General features: G+C 36.5%; 2 protein-coding genes across 5 annotated transcripts; both read left to right on the top strand.

Moving 5' to 3' along the window:
* Positions 3,296–5,864, top strand: LOC18785693 (transcription termination factor MTERF6, chloroplastic/mitochondrial). Of its 4 annotated transcripts, none has more exons than XM_020558198.1 (3): positions 3,296–3,502; positions 3,612–3,670; positions 4,049–5,864. In XM_020558198.1, the coding sequence occupies exons 1-3, from the start codon at positions 3,456–3,458 to the stop codon at positions 5,017–5,019; spliced, it is 1,077 nt and encodes a 358-aa protein (XP_020413787.1). In that variant the 5' UTR covers positions 3,296–3,455; the 3' UTR covers positions 5,020–5,864. The 4 variants fall into 4 exon arrangements, with proteins under 4 accessions (XP_020413787.1, XP_020413788.1, XP_020413786.1 ...); XM_020558199.1 differs by having other exon boundaries at positions 3,582–3,670; XM_020558197.1 differs by having other exon boundaries at positions 3,453–3,502; positions 3,612–5,864.
* On the top strand, positions 9,301–11,315 carry LOC18785241 (transcription termination factor MTERF15, mitochondrial). The gene has a single exon (XM_020556180.1). It carries the CDS (start codon positions 9,927–9,929, stop codon positions 11,115–11,117), a length of 1,191 nt encoding a protein of 396 aa, XP_020411769.1. The 5' UTR covers positions 9,301–9,926; the 3' UTR covers positions 11,118–11,315.

Raw genomic sequence — 14,609 nt, 5'->3', positions numbered from 1 at the left:
ATGGATGAAATGCTGTTAACAGGGAGGTCTGAGGAAGAGGCTATGGATGACTCAATGGCTTTTAGCATTCAGAGTGCTGTTTCTGTTTCTAACATGGCTGATCGTTTGCGTGTTAGAGCAAACGAGGTTGAGAAGCTGACAACTGAAAATTCGTCTCTCCAAAGAATGCTTCATGAGTCTCAACAGGAGGTTGAGAAACTTAAAGGAGAGAATAATTCCTTGTTGAAACTGGTGAGTTCGTACTCAGTTGATACACTGAGAAGGCTAGACATGTTGCAGGTCTCCAATGAAAGAATTTTGGGAGACCACGAGAAGCTCATGGCTAAGCTTAAGAGGCGCCGTCCTCTTCCTTCAGAGGCTTCCAGAACATAATGTAATTTTATAGATTTTACAGGGCCTGCACCTTCATTGCAGGTGGAAAAAATCTATCTGTTGTATGTTTCTGTAATAATAATTGCGCACATTCTTAAACTTGCACCTGTGGTTTTTACGTCTTTTCAAAATGACGGTTTGGAACCTTGTGCCTTATAGGTTCAAATAACCACATTGTCTCTCCCAAATTGCATGGTAGCCCGGAACTTTTGGCCTGGGCACAAACTCAGAATTTATTTGCCCTTTTCAAATGGACATGAAATATGAATTGAGTAAAAGCCACGATAATATCGCAATATAGTAGTGAAGAGCATTAACTACTATATACCCCCAACTTCAAGTTCAGGATCTCTCATATATTTGGATCCATGGGCTTCCGGCCCAGGTATAATAAAATATGTGGGGAGCCTCAATTCATTATTTGAGGTTTATATTGATATTATCCATTTCGCGGTGTATTCTTAACAACCGGAATTCACAAAATATATTTCTTCCTTGAGGTGTCGATTATAATAGAATCGAACTTTATTAAATTCATCATCTTCTTATGCCAAAGAAATATGTGGTGTACCACAATTTGCAATAATACCTCAAGGGTTGTCCATTTAATTGTTGGAACTTCAGGTTCTCAATACTCTTAAATTTTGAACTTCAGGCCAAAGCCACATATTCTCATGGTATGGACATTTTTACAATTTTCTGTACATATTCCGGGACTTCAAGCCCTTACATAATTGTCCATATTTTGAGGAACTTCTGGCATCTCATTTAATTTCTCATCCATGAGTTTAAGGAACTGCAGGTTCCCTTTTGTATATAGTGACGGTTTACCCAAAATGGTTCATATTTATGCATACGTCACTATTCATGTGAATAGTACTATTCATCAAGTCATGAATACGTATCTATTCATCTGCCAGTACAGTTATCATCAATGTGTACGGTACCATGAAACTGCAGGTTCCCTTTTGTATATAGTGACGGTTTACCCAAAATGGTTCATATTTATGCATACGTCACTATTCATATGAATAGTACTGTTCATCAAGTCATGAATACATATCTATTCATGTGTACAGTACATCTGCCAGTACAGTTATCATCCATGGCTCATATTTATGCATACGTCACTATTCATGTGAATAGTACTGTTCATCAAGTCATGAATACATATCTATTCATGTGTACAGTACATCTGCCAGTACAGTTATCATCCATGGCTCATATTTATGCATACGTCACTATTCATGTGAATAGTACTGTTCATCAAGTCATGAATACATATCTATTCATGTGTACAGTACATCTGCCAGTACAGTTATCATCCATGTGTACGGCACTATGAACCAATACGGTACTATTACATCATTAAGGAACCCCAGGTCCTTATTCACATGTCAGGGATCAAGGACCTTTAAGTCCAATCACATGTTTACAAGTATAGTACCGGAGAGACTGCCAGCTCTCATATCAATATCATCATCAAGGATCTTCAAGTCCTGATGTAATTGTATGATGAGGATCAAGGAATTGCTGGTCCTGATCTGCATACTGTAAAAACTCATCATACAGCACATTTAGTCCATAAAATAAATTGCTGGTAAATAAATTACTGGTATGGACGATAAAACCCGCACCACACTTTAAATAAAAGTAAAGGCGTGGACGATAAACCCGCACCACCCTTTTAAATAAATGTAAATGTGCGGTAATTTAAATTCATAAATTAAACGTGCGTGTATGGGCACTAATTCTGCTCCATACTTTTAAATGAACGTAAAGGCGTGGACGATAAACCCGCACCACCCTTTTAAATAAATGTAAATGTGCGGTAATTTAAATTCATAAATTAAATTGTTAGTATTAGTAACGGTCTCCCACTGATAATATGTTTAGTATTACCAAGGGTCCATTTTTGTTAATGGTTAGTAATAGAAAAGCAGATAAATATAGTATATTATATTACCATCAACTTTTCATATATATATATATATTAGTGGAAAGCTAGATGCGTTGGCTTTTCTTCTTTACATCAACATAATGGTTAGTATTATAAATAATAGTGCAGCACAAAAATTATACCTGAGAGCTTCTCGTGCTGATAACGTGTTATAAAATAACCTGGGATATGTGTGATAATTCAGAGCTGCACGTAAAGTAGATGAGACACAGCATTTAACGAGGTTCGGCTATGCCTACGTCCTCGGAGAGCAGCAGCAGTAACTTTTCCACTATGTAAAATAATAGGGCTACAAGTTTAGTGTTTACAATATATGTGGCTCACTGAATTTTCTCTCTAGGAGAATTTCTCTCTGCTCTCTCTTTCCTCTTTCTTCCTTCTCTTCCTTTCTCCTTTTTTCTTCTCTTCTTCTTTCCGTTTCTCTTCTTATTTATAGGCTGAAATAATCACTATTCATCACTATTCATCACTGTTCACCCGTGACAGACAAACTCTATCAAAGCCGCCAAATGAACAGTAATGAACAGTAATGAACAGTAATGAACAGTAATGAAAACTCTATCAAGCCGCCAAATGAACAGTAATGAATAGTTAGTGGGCTCCACATGTTTATTCTTTTACAACAAAATCACATTAGTAACGTCACGTTCCCATTGAAAAAAAAAAAAAAAAACCTGATGCTTTTTGTTGAATTTTTTTAACAAAGTGGTAAAAGATTTGTCAAAAAAAAAAATTCAATACATTTAATAAGAATAAATTTGGAAAGGAAAATGACATATGTCGAGAGGAAAATGGAGAAGATCCAAAAACAAATGTTAGAGAGAAGATTGCTATCCTTCCTTTAATAATTAAAGCATATTTTAAAAATAATAGTGAGTGAAGAAATAGGACTTCGGTTGGAAATAACAGTATTAATTTGTTATTTGTATAAGCTTTCGTGAAAACAGTTTGAAACTTTAAAAGGTGTTTGTGTAATTTTTGAAACCTATGGGTTTGGTGAAAACACCGAAAACTTCCAGGGAACTCATACATCCCAATTGAGGAAGAGGCTTTCAAATTGCTTCTGGGCCGTTCCTGAGAGTAACCACGTCGAGAGTCTATAAACCAAAGCATCATCACCCAAATGTTCTTCGCCCTTTGTCCCAAAGAAACAAAGCCCCTCGACTTTTTGTAAGTTTGATGTTCAACCCTTTGTTTTCGGTTTTCTTATTGCCTCAGATTGGAGTAATTTCTTTGCTTTGATTTGTAGCTATGAAGACTGAAGAGGTTTTTCTGGCAGAAGATTTCCTACCACCATGGATAGCAGCAGTGGGCCAGTGACCGTCAGTAGTGAAAATGGTAAGAAAACTTACCCTAGCTGCAATGGTTTATCCTATACCAGGCAATTTTTTTTGGATGGTTCAGATGTTTTTTGAATGCCGAGAACTGCATACTTTCTAAAGGCAGAAAATCAGCTAGGCTTTAATTCCCGTAGAAATTGTTCATCATCAACCTCTAACATGATTCAACTCCGCAATTTGAAGACCTTCAGATTGGTTCACTCAATATTTTCTTGTACATTTGCTTCCAAAACAAGAGTGTTGGTTGGAGATCCAAAACCCTCACATTTTTCTCTTCAGAGTCAGTTGCTCTGCAGACACATCACCTCAGAAATCTCAGAAAATCAACACAATTTAACAGTCACTTACCTCATAAACACTTGTGGATTGTCCCCAGAAGGAGCGGTTTTAACTTCTAAGTGGGTCGAGTTGCAGTCACCAGAAAGAGCAGACTCCGTTTTAGAGCTTCTGAGAAACTATGGAGCATCTCAAACCCAGATATCAAAGCTTATTAGGTCACATCCAAAACTTCTTTCAACTGATCCTGAGAAAACCCTTTTGCCAAAGCTTGAGTTTTTCAGCTCTCTTGAAATTTCAAAAGTGGACCTATTAAAAACTCTGGCTTTTAATCCAAAACTTTTGGCAGTCAGCTTGAGAAATCGGATTTTGCCCACTTATAACTTCCTCAGGAGTATACTCTCTGAGAAAAATGTTGGTGTTGTTTTCAAGCTCAACTCATGGATTTTCTTGGAAGGTCACTGCAAGCATGTGGTGCCAAATATTGGGCTTTTGAGAGAATCGGGCATGTCTCAACCATGCATTTCTTTTTTGCTAACTCGTGGTACTCGCGTTTTGATGGCAAATCCTGAAAAATTTGGTCAACTTGTGAGTGAGGTTAAGGAAATGGGATTTAATCTGGAAAAATCAACTTCAGTGAATGCCCTGTGTGCATTGTGTGGTAAGAATAAGTTGGTATTGAATAGAAGTCGCGAACTTCTTAAGACATGGGGTTGGTCTGAGGATGATTTTCCCTCCGCTTTCAGGAAGAACCCACAGTGTATGGTTGTCTCGGAGAAGAAACTTATGCAAGCAATGGATCTTTTAGTGAACAAGATGGGATGGTCGTCAGGAATGATTGCCAAATATCCTGTGGCCCTCGGTCTCAGTTTGGAGAGGAGACTTATCCCAAGGTGCTCTGTTGTTAAAGTTCTGTTGTTGAAAGGTTTCATAAATGAGAACTTGAATCTGGGTTCTCTGCTGAAACCTACAGAGAAGCAGTTCTTGGAGATTTTTGTGAACAGATATCTTGGCGAAGTACCTGAATTGTTAAGTGTGTATCAAGGGAAGGTAGATATCCAGGATGTCTGATCTGATATGTTGAAATGGGTGAGGATGTAATTATTTTAGCCACCTGATGCTGCATCACTCGTATGCATTAGCTTGCTTTTGGCACAATACTATAATGCTGTCCTCTACCCTAGAAATTCTCTTTAAAGTAAGGTTTAAATTGTATCCCACATCTTACTAAAATTTTGCAGGAAGTAAATTCAGTTTTTCGTTCTTCTACTCTGCAGCCTACCTGTTTTTAATTAGATTTATATATGCTTTCTTATTAGAACAAATGCTTGCCGTAGCGTCGCCCGAATTGTTCTGTTTATGGTTCCCGACTTTGGTTACCCTTGAAAGTTGATTTTGTACAATGTGCGCTTGTATTGCTTCTATTAGGGTACAATATATTGTATTTTGGGTGAGGAGTGGAAGAAACTAATTTCTGTCCATTTTTCAAAAGATAAGAATGACTCTCAATCCTTTATCCCCTGCTCTCTGAGTAATTGTCCTCTGAGATGCAGCTAGCCTAGTTAAGCGGCCACGGTTGGTTTATAGGAACTACTTCAGTGTCAATGATTGATTAGTTTCATATGGAATCATGTCAACATGGCATCAAAGGACTCGATAAGCATCATTTTCTCATTGTTTTCTCTCGTGTTAGCCTTTTTACCGAGACCTTAACAATTCGGAACGCGATATCTGCAATGCTTGATGAATTGGGAATTCAGGGGACATAAAACCCGGCTCTGATGGATGTGCAAAGTAGGGTGGTTTGGCAGTTGTTATATTTAGGATGAATCTATCCCGCACTAATGGTTGTGCAAAGATGCGTGGAACTTCTCTTTGTTCGTCAAAATATAAAAAGATGCCTTGTTTATTCTTTACTTGGTTGACAGTTTTCAAGAATTGATTCTTAGTTGGCATACATGCAATTCATTGCCCCAAGCCATGAGAAAATAAGTGCCTGAAAATGAATTTTCTGATGTTATGCAAGCACTTAATTTCCTGAAGGGATTTTAATTTTTTTTTTTAAATGTTACATGAACTTATACCTTGAAATAAATTTGTTATTAAGAAAAATTTAAGAGAAGTGTCACCTTAATTTTTCAAAATTCATGATTTGTCATCTCACTTTAACACCATCCAATTTTCCATATATTTTTAAGGATATTTTAGTTTTTCCATTTTCAAGGGTATATTAAGAATAGAAAAATCATTATAAAAAAAAAATTGAAAATAAAAAAAATTATCACCTTACCCCATCATATGTGCACCACCAACGGCTCCAACCAACCCCGCCCATCTTGAAATCCAATCCCCCTTCCCTCTTTACAGGCCCTTCCTCCATTCCCCTTTCCACACATAAATTTCCTTAGCCCACCCAAATAAGGGCGGAACAAGGAATTTATACCGGGCTGGGCTAATTTTTCTTTTTTCTCAGCTTCTTCTATATTTTAGCTAAAACACATATTTTTAGTCCTCGATGTCCACATACACAATATTTGTTGGAGTGTGGGCTTTCTTTTCCCCAATTAAAATTGTTTAGAATCAATTCCCCCCTCATTCATGGAGCGCAAGAATGCTATCAAACACTTTGCTGAAATTCAAATCCTCATAAATTGGGTAAAATTTTGAATTATCCATCTACCTAGTCTTTGAAGAACTCAGCACTTGCTTCCTACAAGGGTCAACCTCAAATATCTCTCAATTGAAGAGATACGGGAGGTTAGATAAGGACTTTAGTATTACTATTTTGGCCTCTTTTTTTTTTTTTTTTTTTTTCTTTTTTGGGGTAAGTTGACAAAACTTGTGACTTTCAACAAGAAAAAAAATGGTCAAATGTTGTAGAAGAGTTGTTGAAAGAAAAAAAAAATCGTCACTCTGAATGAAATTGATGATCGGATCAAGCAACTAACACATTTTAGGATTGTGTTCCAAGCCACTATGCATCCACGCATTTTTGGAGTCATGTTTGAAGCCATTTGGAGACAACGAGAATTATGGTTGAAATTGGAAGAGAAATACCGAAGTGTTGAATTTTGATGCGTAAATACGCATTTGTGCAATAAAAATATGACGAAATGAGACTATTTTATTAAGCCCTAAATGCACATAAGAGAACACATGGCATAAAAAAGCACCCCCAAAACATTCGGTATAAGATTAGACAAATTTCTAGAATCTACGCACTAGCCAAAATGGGCTATTGGGTTCATTTTACAAAACGTTGGGCTTTATTTACCAAAAATCCGTACTCTAACATCCTTGACCCAATTTAATCAAATTTAATTCTTTTGTGAAATTATAATTTTACCCTTGGGAGTAGGTGTAATTTGGTCACTTTTAATCTAGAAGGATCTAGGGGAAATGAGTGACACCATTGTGTAGAGCTCGCTCTCACGAGTTTGTGGACACGTAGTAGGCCCAAATTGGGGTTTTAATGAAGAAATTGTGGTCAACGGAAGTGTAGTGGCACAACCGTAAATTTTTCGAAGTTGGATTTTAAAAACAGATAAGCTTTCTCTCTCTCTCTATCTTTCCTCCGCACGCAGCATCAAATTTATGACTGCGATTTCGTTGTCGTCCAGTGTCCGACTAAGGTGAAATTGGTTGCAAAAGTTTCGTATCGACGTCCTCTATCTAATCCACTCATTTTCCCAGCTCAAAAACCCAAGGAAATTAAATTGGAACGATTGGAAGTTCGGGTGATTTTAGAAGTTTTTAACGCCGTTTTCAGCGACTCTGGCCGCCATTTTCGTTGAGTTAGGTATGAAACTTCATCTACTCTTCGTGCTCTATCTGTTTATATACGTATTGTAAATCGATTTTGAGGTTTACAGATCGTTCAATATACCCATATTAGGCAGGTGTTTTGGTCGTGATTTCATCTAGCTCCGGTCGCGTTTTGACCATGGTCCAAGAAACAAAAAAGTGTTCCCATTGTTAGTCTGAACGTATTGGTATAGGTATTGTAGGGTGTTTCGAGAATTTTACATAGCCGAAATTTTCTCAATCCACCCATGCGCTGCCGACATTTGTGGCGGGGCGTGGGCCATGGTGTGGTGGCCCATTGTGTTCTAAAATGTTCTCCATGTAGTCCCGAGCGCGACAGTATGCTAGGATTCGAATTTGGTTATCGTATGACAGTCGAACAGATTTACGCCTATTAAGCAATATATGGGTTTGATATGTTTGAACCATTGGATTGGCTCCAATTCCAAGTATGTCATTTCTCGTGCCTCTGAGATCGTGTAGGAACTCACGGCTTGAGAATCAGAGTTCCGGATACTCTGAATCAATGATTTTAGGGTTTGGTAAATCGGTGACCGTCTGATCGCGCAATCAAGAGCGATCTTACCACTCGATCGAAACCAAACTTTCAGGATGTGTTTAGTAGACCTGGTTGGACCTCTAGGAACTTTTGGTCTTGAAATCAAAAGTCATGGGCCTCGCAGGCCCTATTGACAAAAAAATGGAAAGTTTGAACAAACCATTGACCTAGAGTTTTTTGAGACTATCCCGTCCTTTGTAAAGTACTAGAATAGCCTTAGGACTTCTCTAAGGTGGTGGGTCCGCGTGAAGTCTCGGGAACTAGGGTTTGATTTTAAATGTGTTGTTGAGGCCGTATAACAAGTTTTGGTAGTGTTTGGACTTTTGATTTAGTGTACATTACTCTTTGAACATTTATAAGGTATGTTTATAGTCGTTTAATTTTAAGATTATAATATTATTTAATTGTGGTTATTAGTTGTTATATTGATATAAATGAAGCTTTGGGGATGGTGTGAAGTGGTACATGATTTGATGTTGAATGATGGTAATTACTGTGCGAATATGGAATTATTATTATTATTATTATTATTATTATTTGGTGGGTTGGGTATGAAGATGGGTATGGGTTTAAAAAAAAAAATTGTGGGCGTGGGTGCTTGTTAGAGAGATAGATAGAGTTGTAAATTTGTCATCAAAAGTCATTTTACAAATGGGTAAATTTGTCGTTAAAATTTTGAAGATAAAGTTTGTGGGAAAATATGATAGGTGGGTGGAAATAGCAGCATACTCCATAAAGTTTTAAATTGTTTTCTCAAAACCTTTTTCCATTAATTTGTCCTTCTATAATTGATGATTTTATATATAAAAAAAGTCTTCAAATAATAACAAATTTAGTACTTAGATTTTTACAAGCGAAATTCAATAAGAGGGAATTGAACTTAGGATGAGATATATCTTCTTAACCAATTAAGCTTCAAGCCCCTTACAAGTTAGTTTTTTAATCGAATCGAGATTAAATTTGTTATTTGTTATTTGTGTAAGTATTTTTATATATGAAATCATTAACTTTTGGACGAAAAAATAATGATACCAAATTTTGTGAGAAGAATTTGAAACTTCAGGTACGTCATCACCTAATTTTCGAAACCTCAAGGATTTTGACAACACACCGTAAAATGTAAATAACTCCTACATCCAAATTCCAATTGCAAAAAGTGGCGCTTTCAAATTGCTTCTGGGCCGCACTTGAGAGTAACCACGTCGAGCGTCTATAAACCAAAGCATCATCGCCCAAATGTTCTTCGCCCTTTGTCCCAAAAAAACAAATGCCCTCGACTGTTTTTAACTTTGAAATTCAACCCTTTTTTTGGGTTTTCTTGTTGCCTGGGATTGGAGTAATTGCTTTGCTTTGATTTGTACCTATGAAGACTGAAGAGGTTTTTCTGGCAGAATATTTCCTACCACCATGGATAGCAGCAGTAAGTCAGTGGCCGTCAGTTGTGAAAATGGTAAGAAAACTTACCCTAGCTGCAATGGTTTATCCTATACCAGGCAATTTTATTTGGATGGTTCAGATCTTTTTTGAATGCCGAGAACTGCATACTTTCTAAAGGCAGAGAATCAGCTAGGGCTTTAAGTTTTTCTGTAGAAATTGTTCGTCATCAACCTCTAACATGATTCAACTCTGCAATTTGAAGACCTTCAGATTGGGTCACTCAATATTTTCTTGTACATTTGCTTCCAAAACAAACAGAGTGTTGGTTGGAGATCCAAAACCCTCACATTTTTCTCTTCAGAGTCAGTTGCTCTGCAGACACATCACCTCTGAAATCTCAGAAAACCAACACAATTTCACAGTCATTTACCTCATAAACACTTGTGGATTGTCCCCAGAAGGAGCGATTTTAGCTTCTAAGTGGGTCGAGTTGCAGTCACCAGAAAGAGCAGACTCCGTTTTAGAGCTTCTGAGAAACCATGGAGCATCTCAAACCCAGATATCAAAGCTTATTAGGTCACATCCAAAACTTCTTTCAGCTGATCCTGAGAAAACCCTTTTGCCAAAGCTTGAGTTTTTCAGCTCTCTTGAAATTTCAAAAGTGGACTTTGCAAAAACTCTGGCTTTTAATCCACACCTTTTGTCAGTCAGCTTGAGAAATCGGATTTTGCCCACTTATAACTTCCTCAGGAGTATGCTCTCTGAGAAAAATGTTGTTGCTGTTTTAAAACGCAACTCATGGATTTTCTTGGAAGGTCACTGCAAGCATGTGGTGCCAAATATTGGGCTTTTGAGAGAATTGGGCATGCCTCAACCATGCATTTCTTTTTTGCTAACTCATGGTACTCGCGTTTTGATGGTAAATCCTGAAAACTTTGGTCAACTTGTGAGTGAGGTTAAGGAAATGGGATTTAATCTGGAAAAATCAACTTCAGTGAATGCCATGTGTGCATTGTGCGGCAAGAATAAGTTGGTATGGAGTAGAAGTCGCGAAGTTCTTAAGACATGGGGTTGGTCTGAGGATGATTTTCTCTCCGCTTTCAGGAAGAACCCGCGGTGTATGATTGTCTCGGAGAAGAAACTTATGCAAGCAATGGATCTTTTAGTGAACAAGATGGGATGGTCGTCAGGAATGATTGCCAAATATCCTGTGGTCCTCAGTCTCAGTTTGGAGAGGAGACTTATCCCAAGGTGCTCTGTTGTTAAAGTTCTGCTGTTGAAAGGTTTCATAAATGAGAACTTGAATCTGGGTTCTCTGCTGAAACCGGCAGAGAAGCAGTTCTTGGAGATTTTTGTGAACAGATATCTTGGCGAAGTACCTGAATTGTTAGGTGTGTATCAAGGGAAGGTAGATATCCAGGATGTCTGATCTGATATGTTGAAACGGGTGAGGATGTAATTATTTTAGCCACCTGATGCTGCATCACTCATATGCATTAGCTTGCTTTTGGCACAATACTAATGCTGTCCTCTACCCTAGAAATTTTGTCTTTAAAGTAAGGTTTAAATTGTATCCCACATCTTACTAAAATTTTGCAGGAAGTAAATTCAATTTTTCATTCTTCTACTCGGCAGCCTACCTGTTTTTAATTAGATTTATATATGCTTTCTTATTAGAACAAATGCCTGCTGTAGCGTCGCCCGAATTGTTCTGTTTATGGTTCCCAACTTTGGTTACGCTTGAAAGTTGATTTTGTAGAATGTGCGCGTGTATTGGTTCTGTTAGGGTACAGTGTATTATATTTTGGGTGAGGAGTGGAAGAAACTAATTTCTGTCCATTTTTCAAAAGATAAGAATGACTCTCAATTCTTTATCTCCTGCTCTTTGAGTAATTGTCCTTTGAGATGCAGCTAGCCTACTTAATTGGCCACGGTTGGTTTATAGGAACCACTTCAGTGTCAATGATTGATTAGATTCATATGGAATCATGTCAACGTGGCATCAAAGGACTCGATAAGCATCATTTTCTCATTGTTTTAACTCGTGTTAGCCTTTTTACCGAGACCTTAACGATTAGGAACACGATCTGCAATGGTTGATGAATTGGGAATTCAAGGGACATAAAACCCTGCTCCGGTGGATGTGCAAAGTAGGGTGGTTTGGCAATTGTTATCAATTTCACTGTTTTTTGGAATGAATTTCTGTTCAATGAACTTCTCTTCGTTCGCCAAAATATATAAAGAGGCCCTGTTTTTTATTTACTTGGTTGACGGTTTTCAAGAATTGGTATACTAGCGATTTGCCCCCTGAATTTGTACCTTACTTTCAATTAACTCCCTATCTTTTTTTTTTTTAGAAAATTAAGGATATAAACTTTTTTTTTTTGGCCAATTTCCCCCCTGCCGTCTAAGGGTTAGTTTGACATTGCTGTGCTATGAAAATAATCGCTGTCAGATTTGCTGTGAGAGAAATCAGCTGTGAGAGAAAGCAGTTTGGCGTTTGGTAAACTTTTTGTTATAAGTGTTGTTTGTACAATAATCAGTTTTTGAGTGTTTGGTAAATTTTTTTGTAAAAGTTCTATAAGCTGTGTATAATGACTAAAAATGGTATTATATTGAAATGACTTTTTTGTTCAAGTGTTTGGTAAAAGGAAAAGCACTTTCACTTTAACGTATATAATTTTTTTTGTATTAAATATGTTTCCATCACACCGTAAAAATTATTTTAATTATAAAATAAATAAAGTATTCAATTAAAAATAAATATATTGTCAATAATATGGTCATAACAAAAATTAAACTAGTCATAAACAAGCAATCATATACATTTCTAACCAGATGAACTCATTAAACTTGCTGCTATATGATTTCTCAATGCCTCCATTTCTTGTGTTACATGACCATTTTCTTGTTGTGCATCAACCTCTTTCTCAATCTCTTCATCTTGAGTACCATTTAGGTCATCTTCACTTTCATCAAAATGACAATAACGTTTGGCATGTCTTCTTATATAGTTATGAAGTGCCATGGTTGCAATAACTATTTTGACTTGTTTTGCAATAGGATAACTAGGCATGTCGCGTAAAATACTCTATCTCTTTTTCCATACTCCAAAAGTGCGTTCAATAACACTTCTCAGGGAAGAGTGTGCATGATTAAATACCTCTTTATGACCCATCGGTTGAACACCCCTACGAAAATCAGGAAGATGATATCTTTCACCTTTATATGGTCCTAAGTAGCCTCTCATTTGTGGGTATCCCGCATCTACTAGATAAAATTTTCCTTAAAAAAATTTAATAGATTATTCACAATGTAAAAAAATTTAAATATAAATTATATGAATTTCTTTTTCTTTAGATAGAAATAGTACCATTTGGAGGTTTAGGAAAATTCAAACTTTGATCACGTAAAGTCGATAGAAATATCCTTGTGTCATGGGCCGTGCCTTCTCATCCGGCACATGCAAATACAAATTGCATGTCAAAATTGCATGCAGACATCACATTTTGGGTAGGTATCCCCTTTTTACCAATAAATGGTATTTGATTAGAAGGAGATACTACAGCTTGCACATGAACATCATCTATAGCACCAATACAATCCTACAAGTGATAAAAAGACAAACATAATATTAATTATAACATTATAAAACATAGACAAATATTTAATAGTAGATGCAATAGTTACCTTGAAATGAGGCATATATCTAGAATCCTGTAAGATTTCCTTTGGAGTGTTGTTAAACTCATTTTCCAATGGTTTAATTACATCCACAGCTAAACGACATACAACATCAAGTAAGATACTAAAATATCTGCTCACAGTCTCACCAGAATGTTGAAAGCGATCTTGTGCTTGCCTAATTGCAGATCCATGTCCTAAGATGTTCAAGAACATCCCTAACATCTCAGCAACACTCATTCTTCTTGAACCCTTTAATCCATAATTGTTTTGCAATTCATCACACAATCATGTAAATACATCTTTATCCATCCTAAACATATTATGGCAACGACTTTCATTTCCAAAAGTCTCATACTCTCCTTCAATCATTTTGTTTTTTTAGGATACGAAATACAGAGTATTTCATAAATATCCAAGTTTTTATTTACACTGCTTGTGGAAACTAGCCCCTAAAACAAGAAACAACACCGAACAAAGTCACTACCATTTTAGGATTTAGGGTTGAAAGTCACTATGATTTGAAATGCCTACAAAAATGTCCAAAGTTGAACTATACACCTCAAGTAATCCCAGCCCCAAACTACCACTTACTGTTCAAAGGCTTTGTCATTCAACTCTACAAAATAAACCAAAAGGTTGCCATCACAATAAAATTTTCATAACACAGCTTTCTTCCCCCCTCAGACACACATGAAAATAAAACAAGCTTTCCTCAAATGTTTCAACGATATGATCAAAGCACATTAACTATTAATGACCCAAATATCTTTCAATCAAATATTATATATAACATATAGGGAAATGCTTGGGATAGAAATATTTCAATTGTTCAGGCTTGTGAAGCTGATATTCACCAGGAAAGTTTGTATGGACCCCTACATTAACTAAGGTACATGAATTAGTTTGGAAATACCAAAACTCTTCTGTAATTAACAGTACCAGAAATAGAAAGCCTCTTGAACTGGCAACACTTCACTTTCTTTATCTCTATCTCCAAACTAATAAAAAGAATTCACCTAACCAACTTGCAACTCAATAAGATACCAAATAACAGTGGCTCACTACTGATATAAAAATTCATCTAGAACCCAAAATTTCAAACTGAAAACATAACCAATGAATCAATAATAGTTTTTCAGGATACAGAGATTAGGAAGAGAAACAAAACAAGACCATAACAAAATCTATCATATTAACACAAATGCAAGCATTTCAAGTACAGTGAAATATAAAA

Source organism: Prunus persica, chromosome G2 (assembly GCF_000346465.2).
Source record: "Prunus persica cultivar Lovell chromosome G2, Prunus_persica_NCBIv2, whole genome shotgun sequence".
Lineage (NCBI taxonomy): Eukaryota > Viridiplantae > Streptophyta > Magnoliopsida > Rosales > Rosaceae > Prunus > Prunus persica.
The sequence above is the reverse complement of the archived record's forward strand: the minus strand, read 5'-3'. Positions and strand labels throughout refer to the sequence as shown.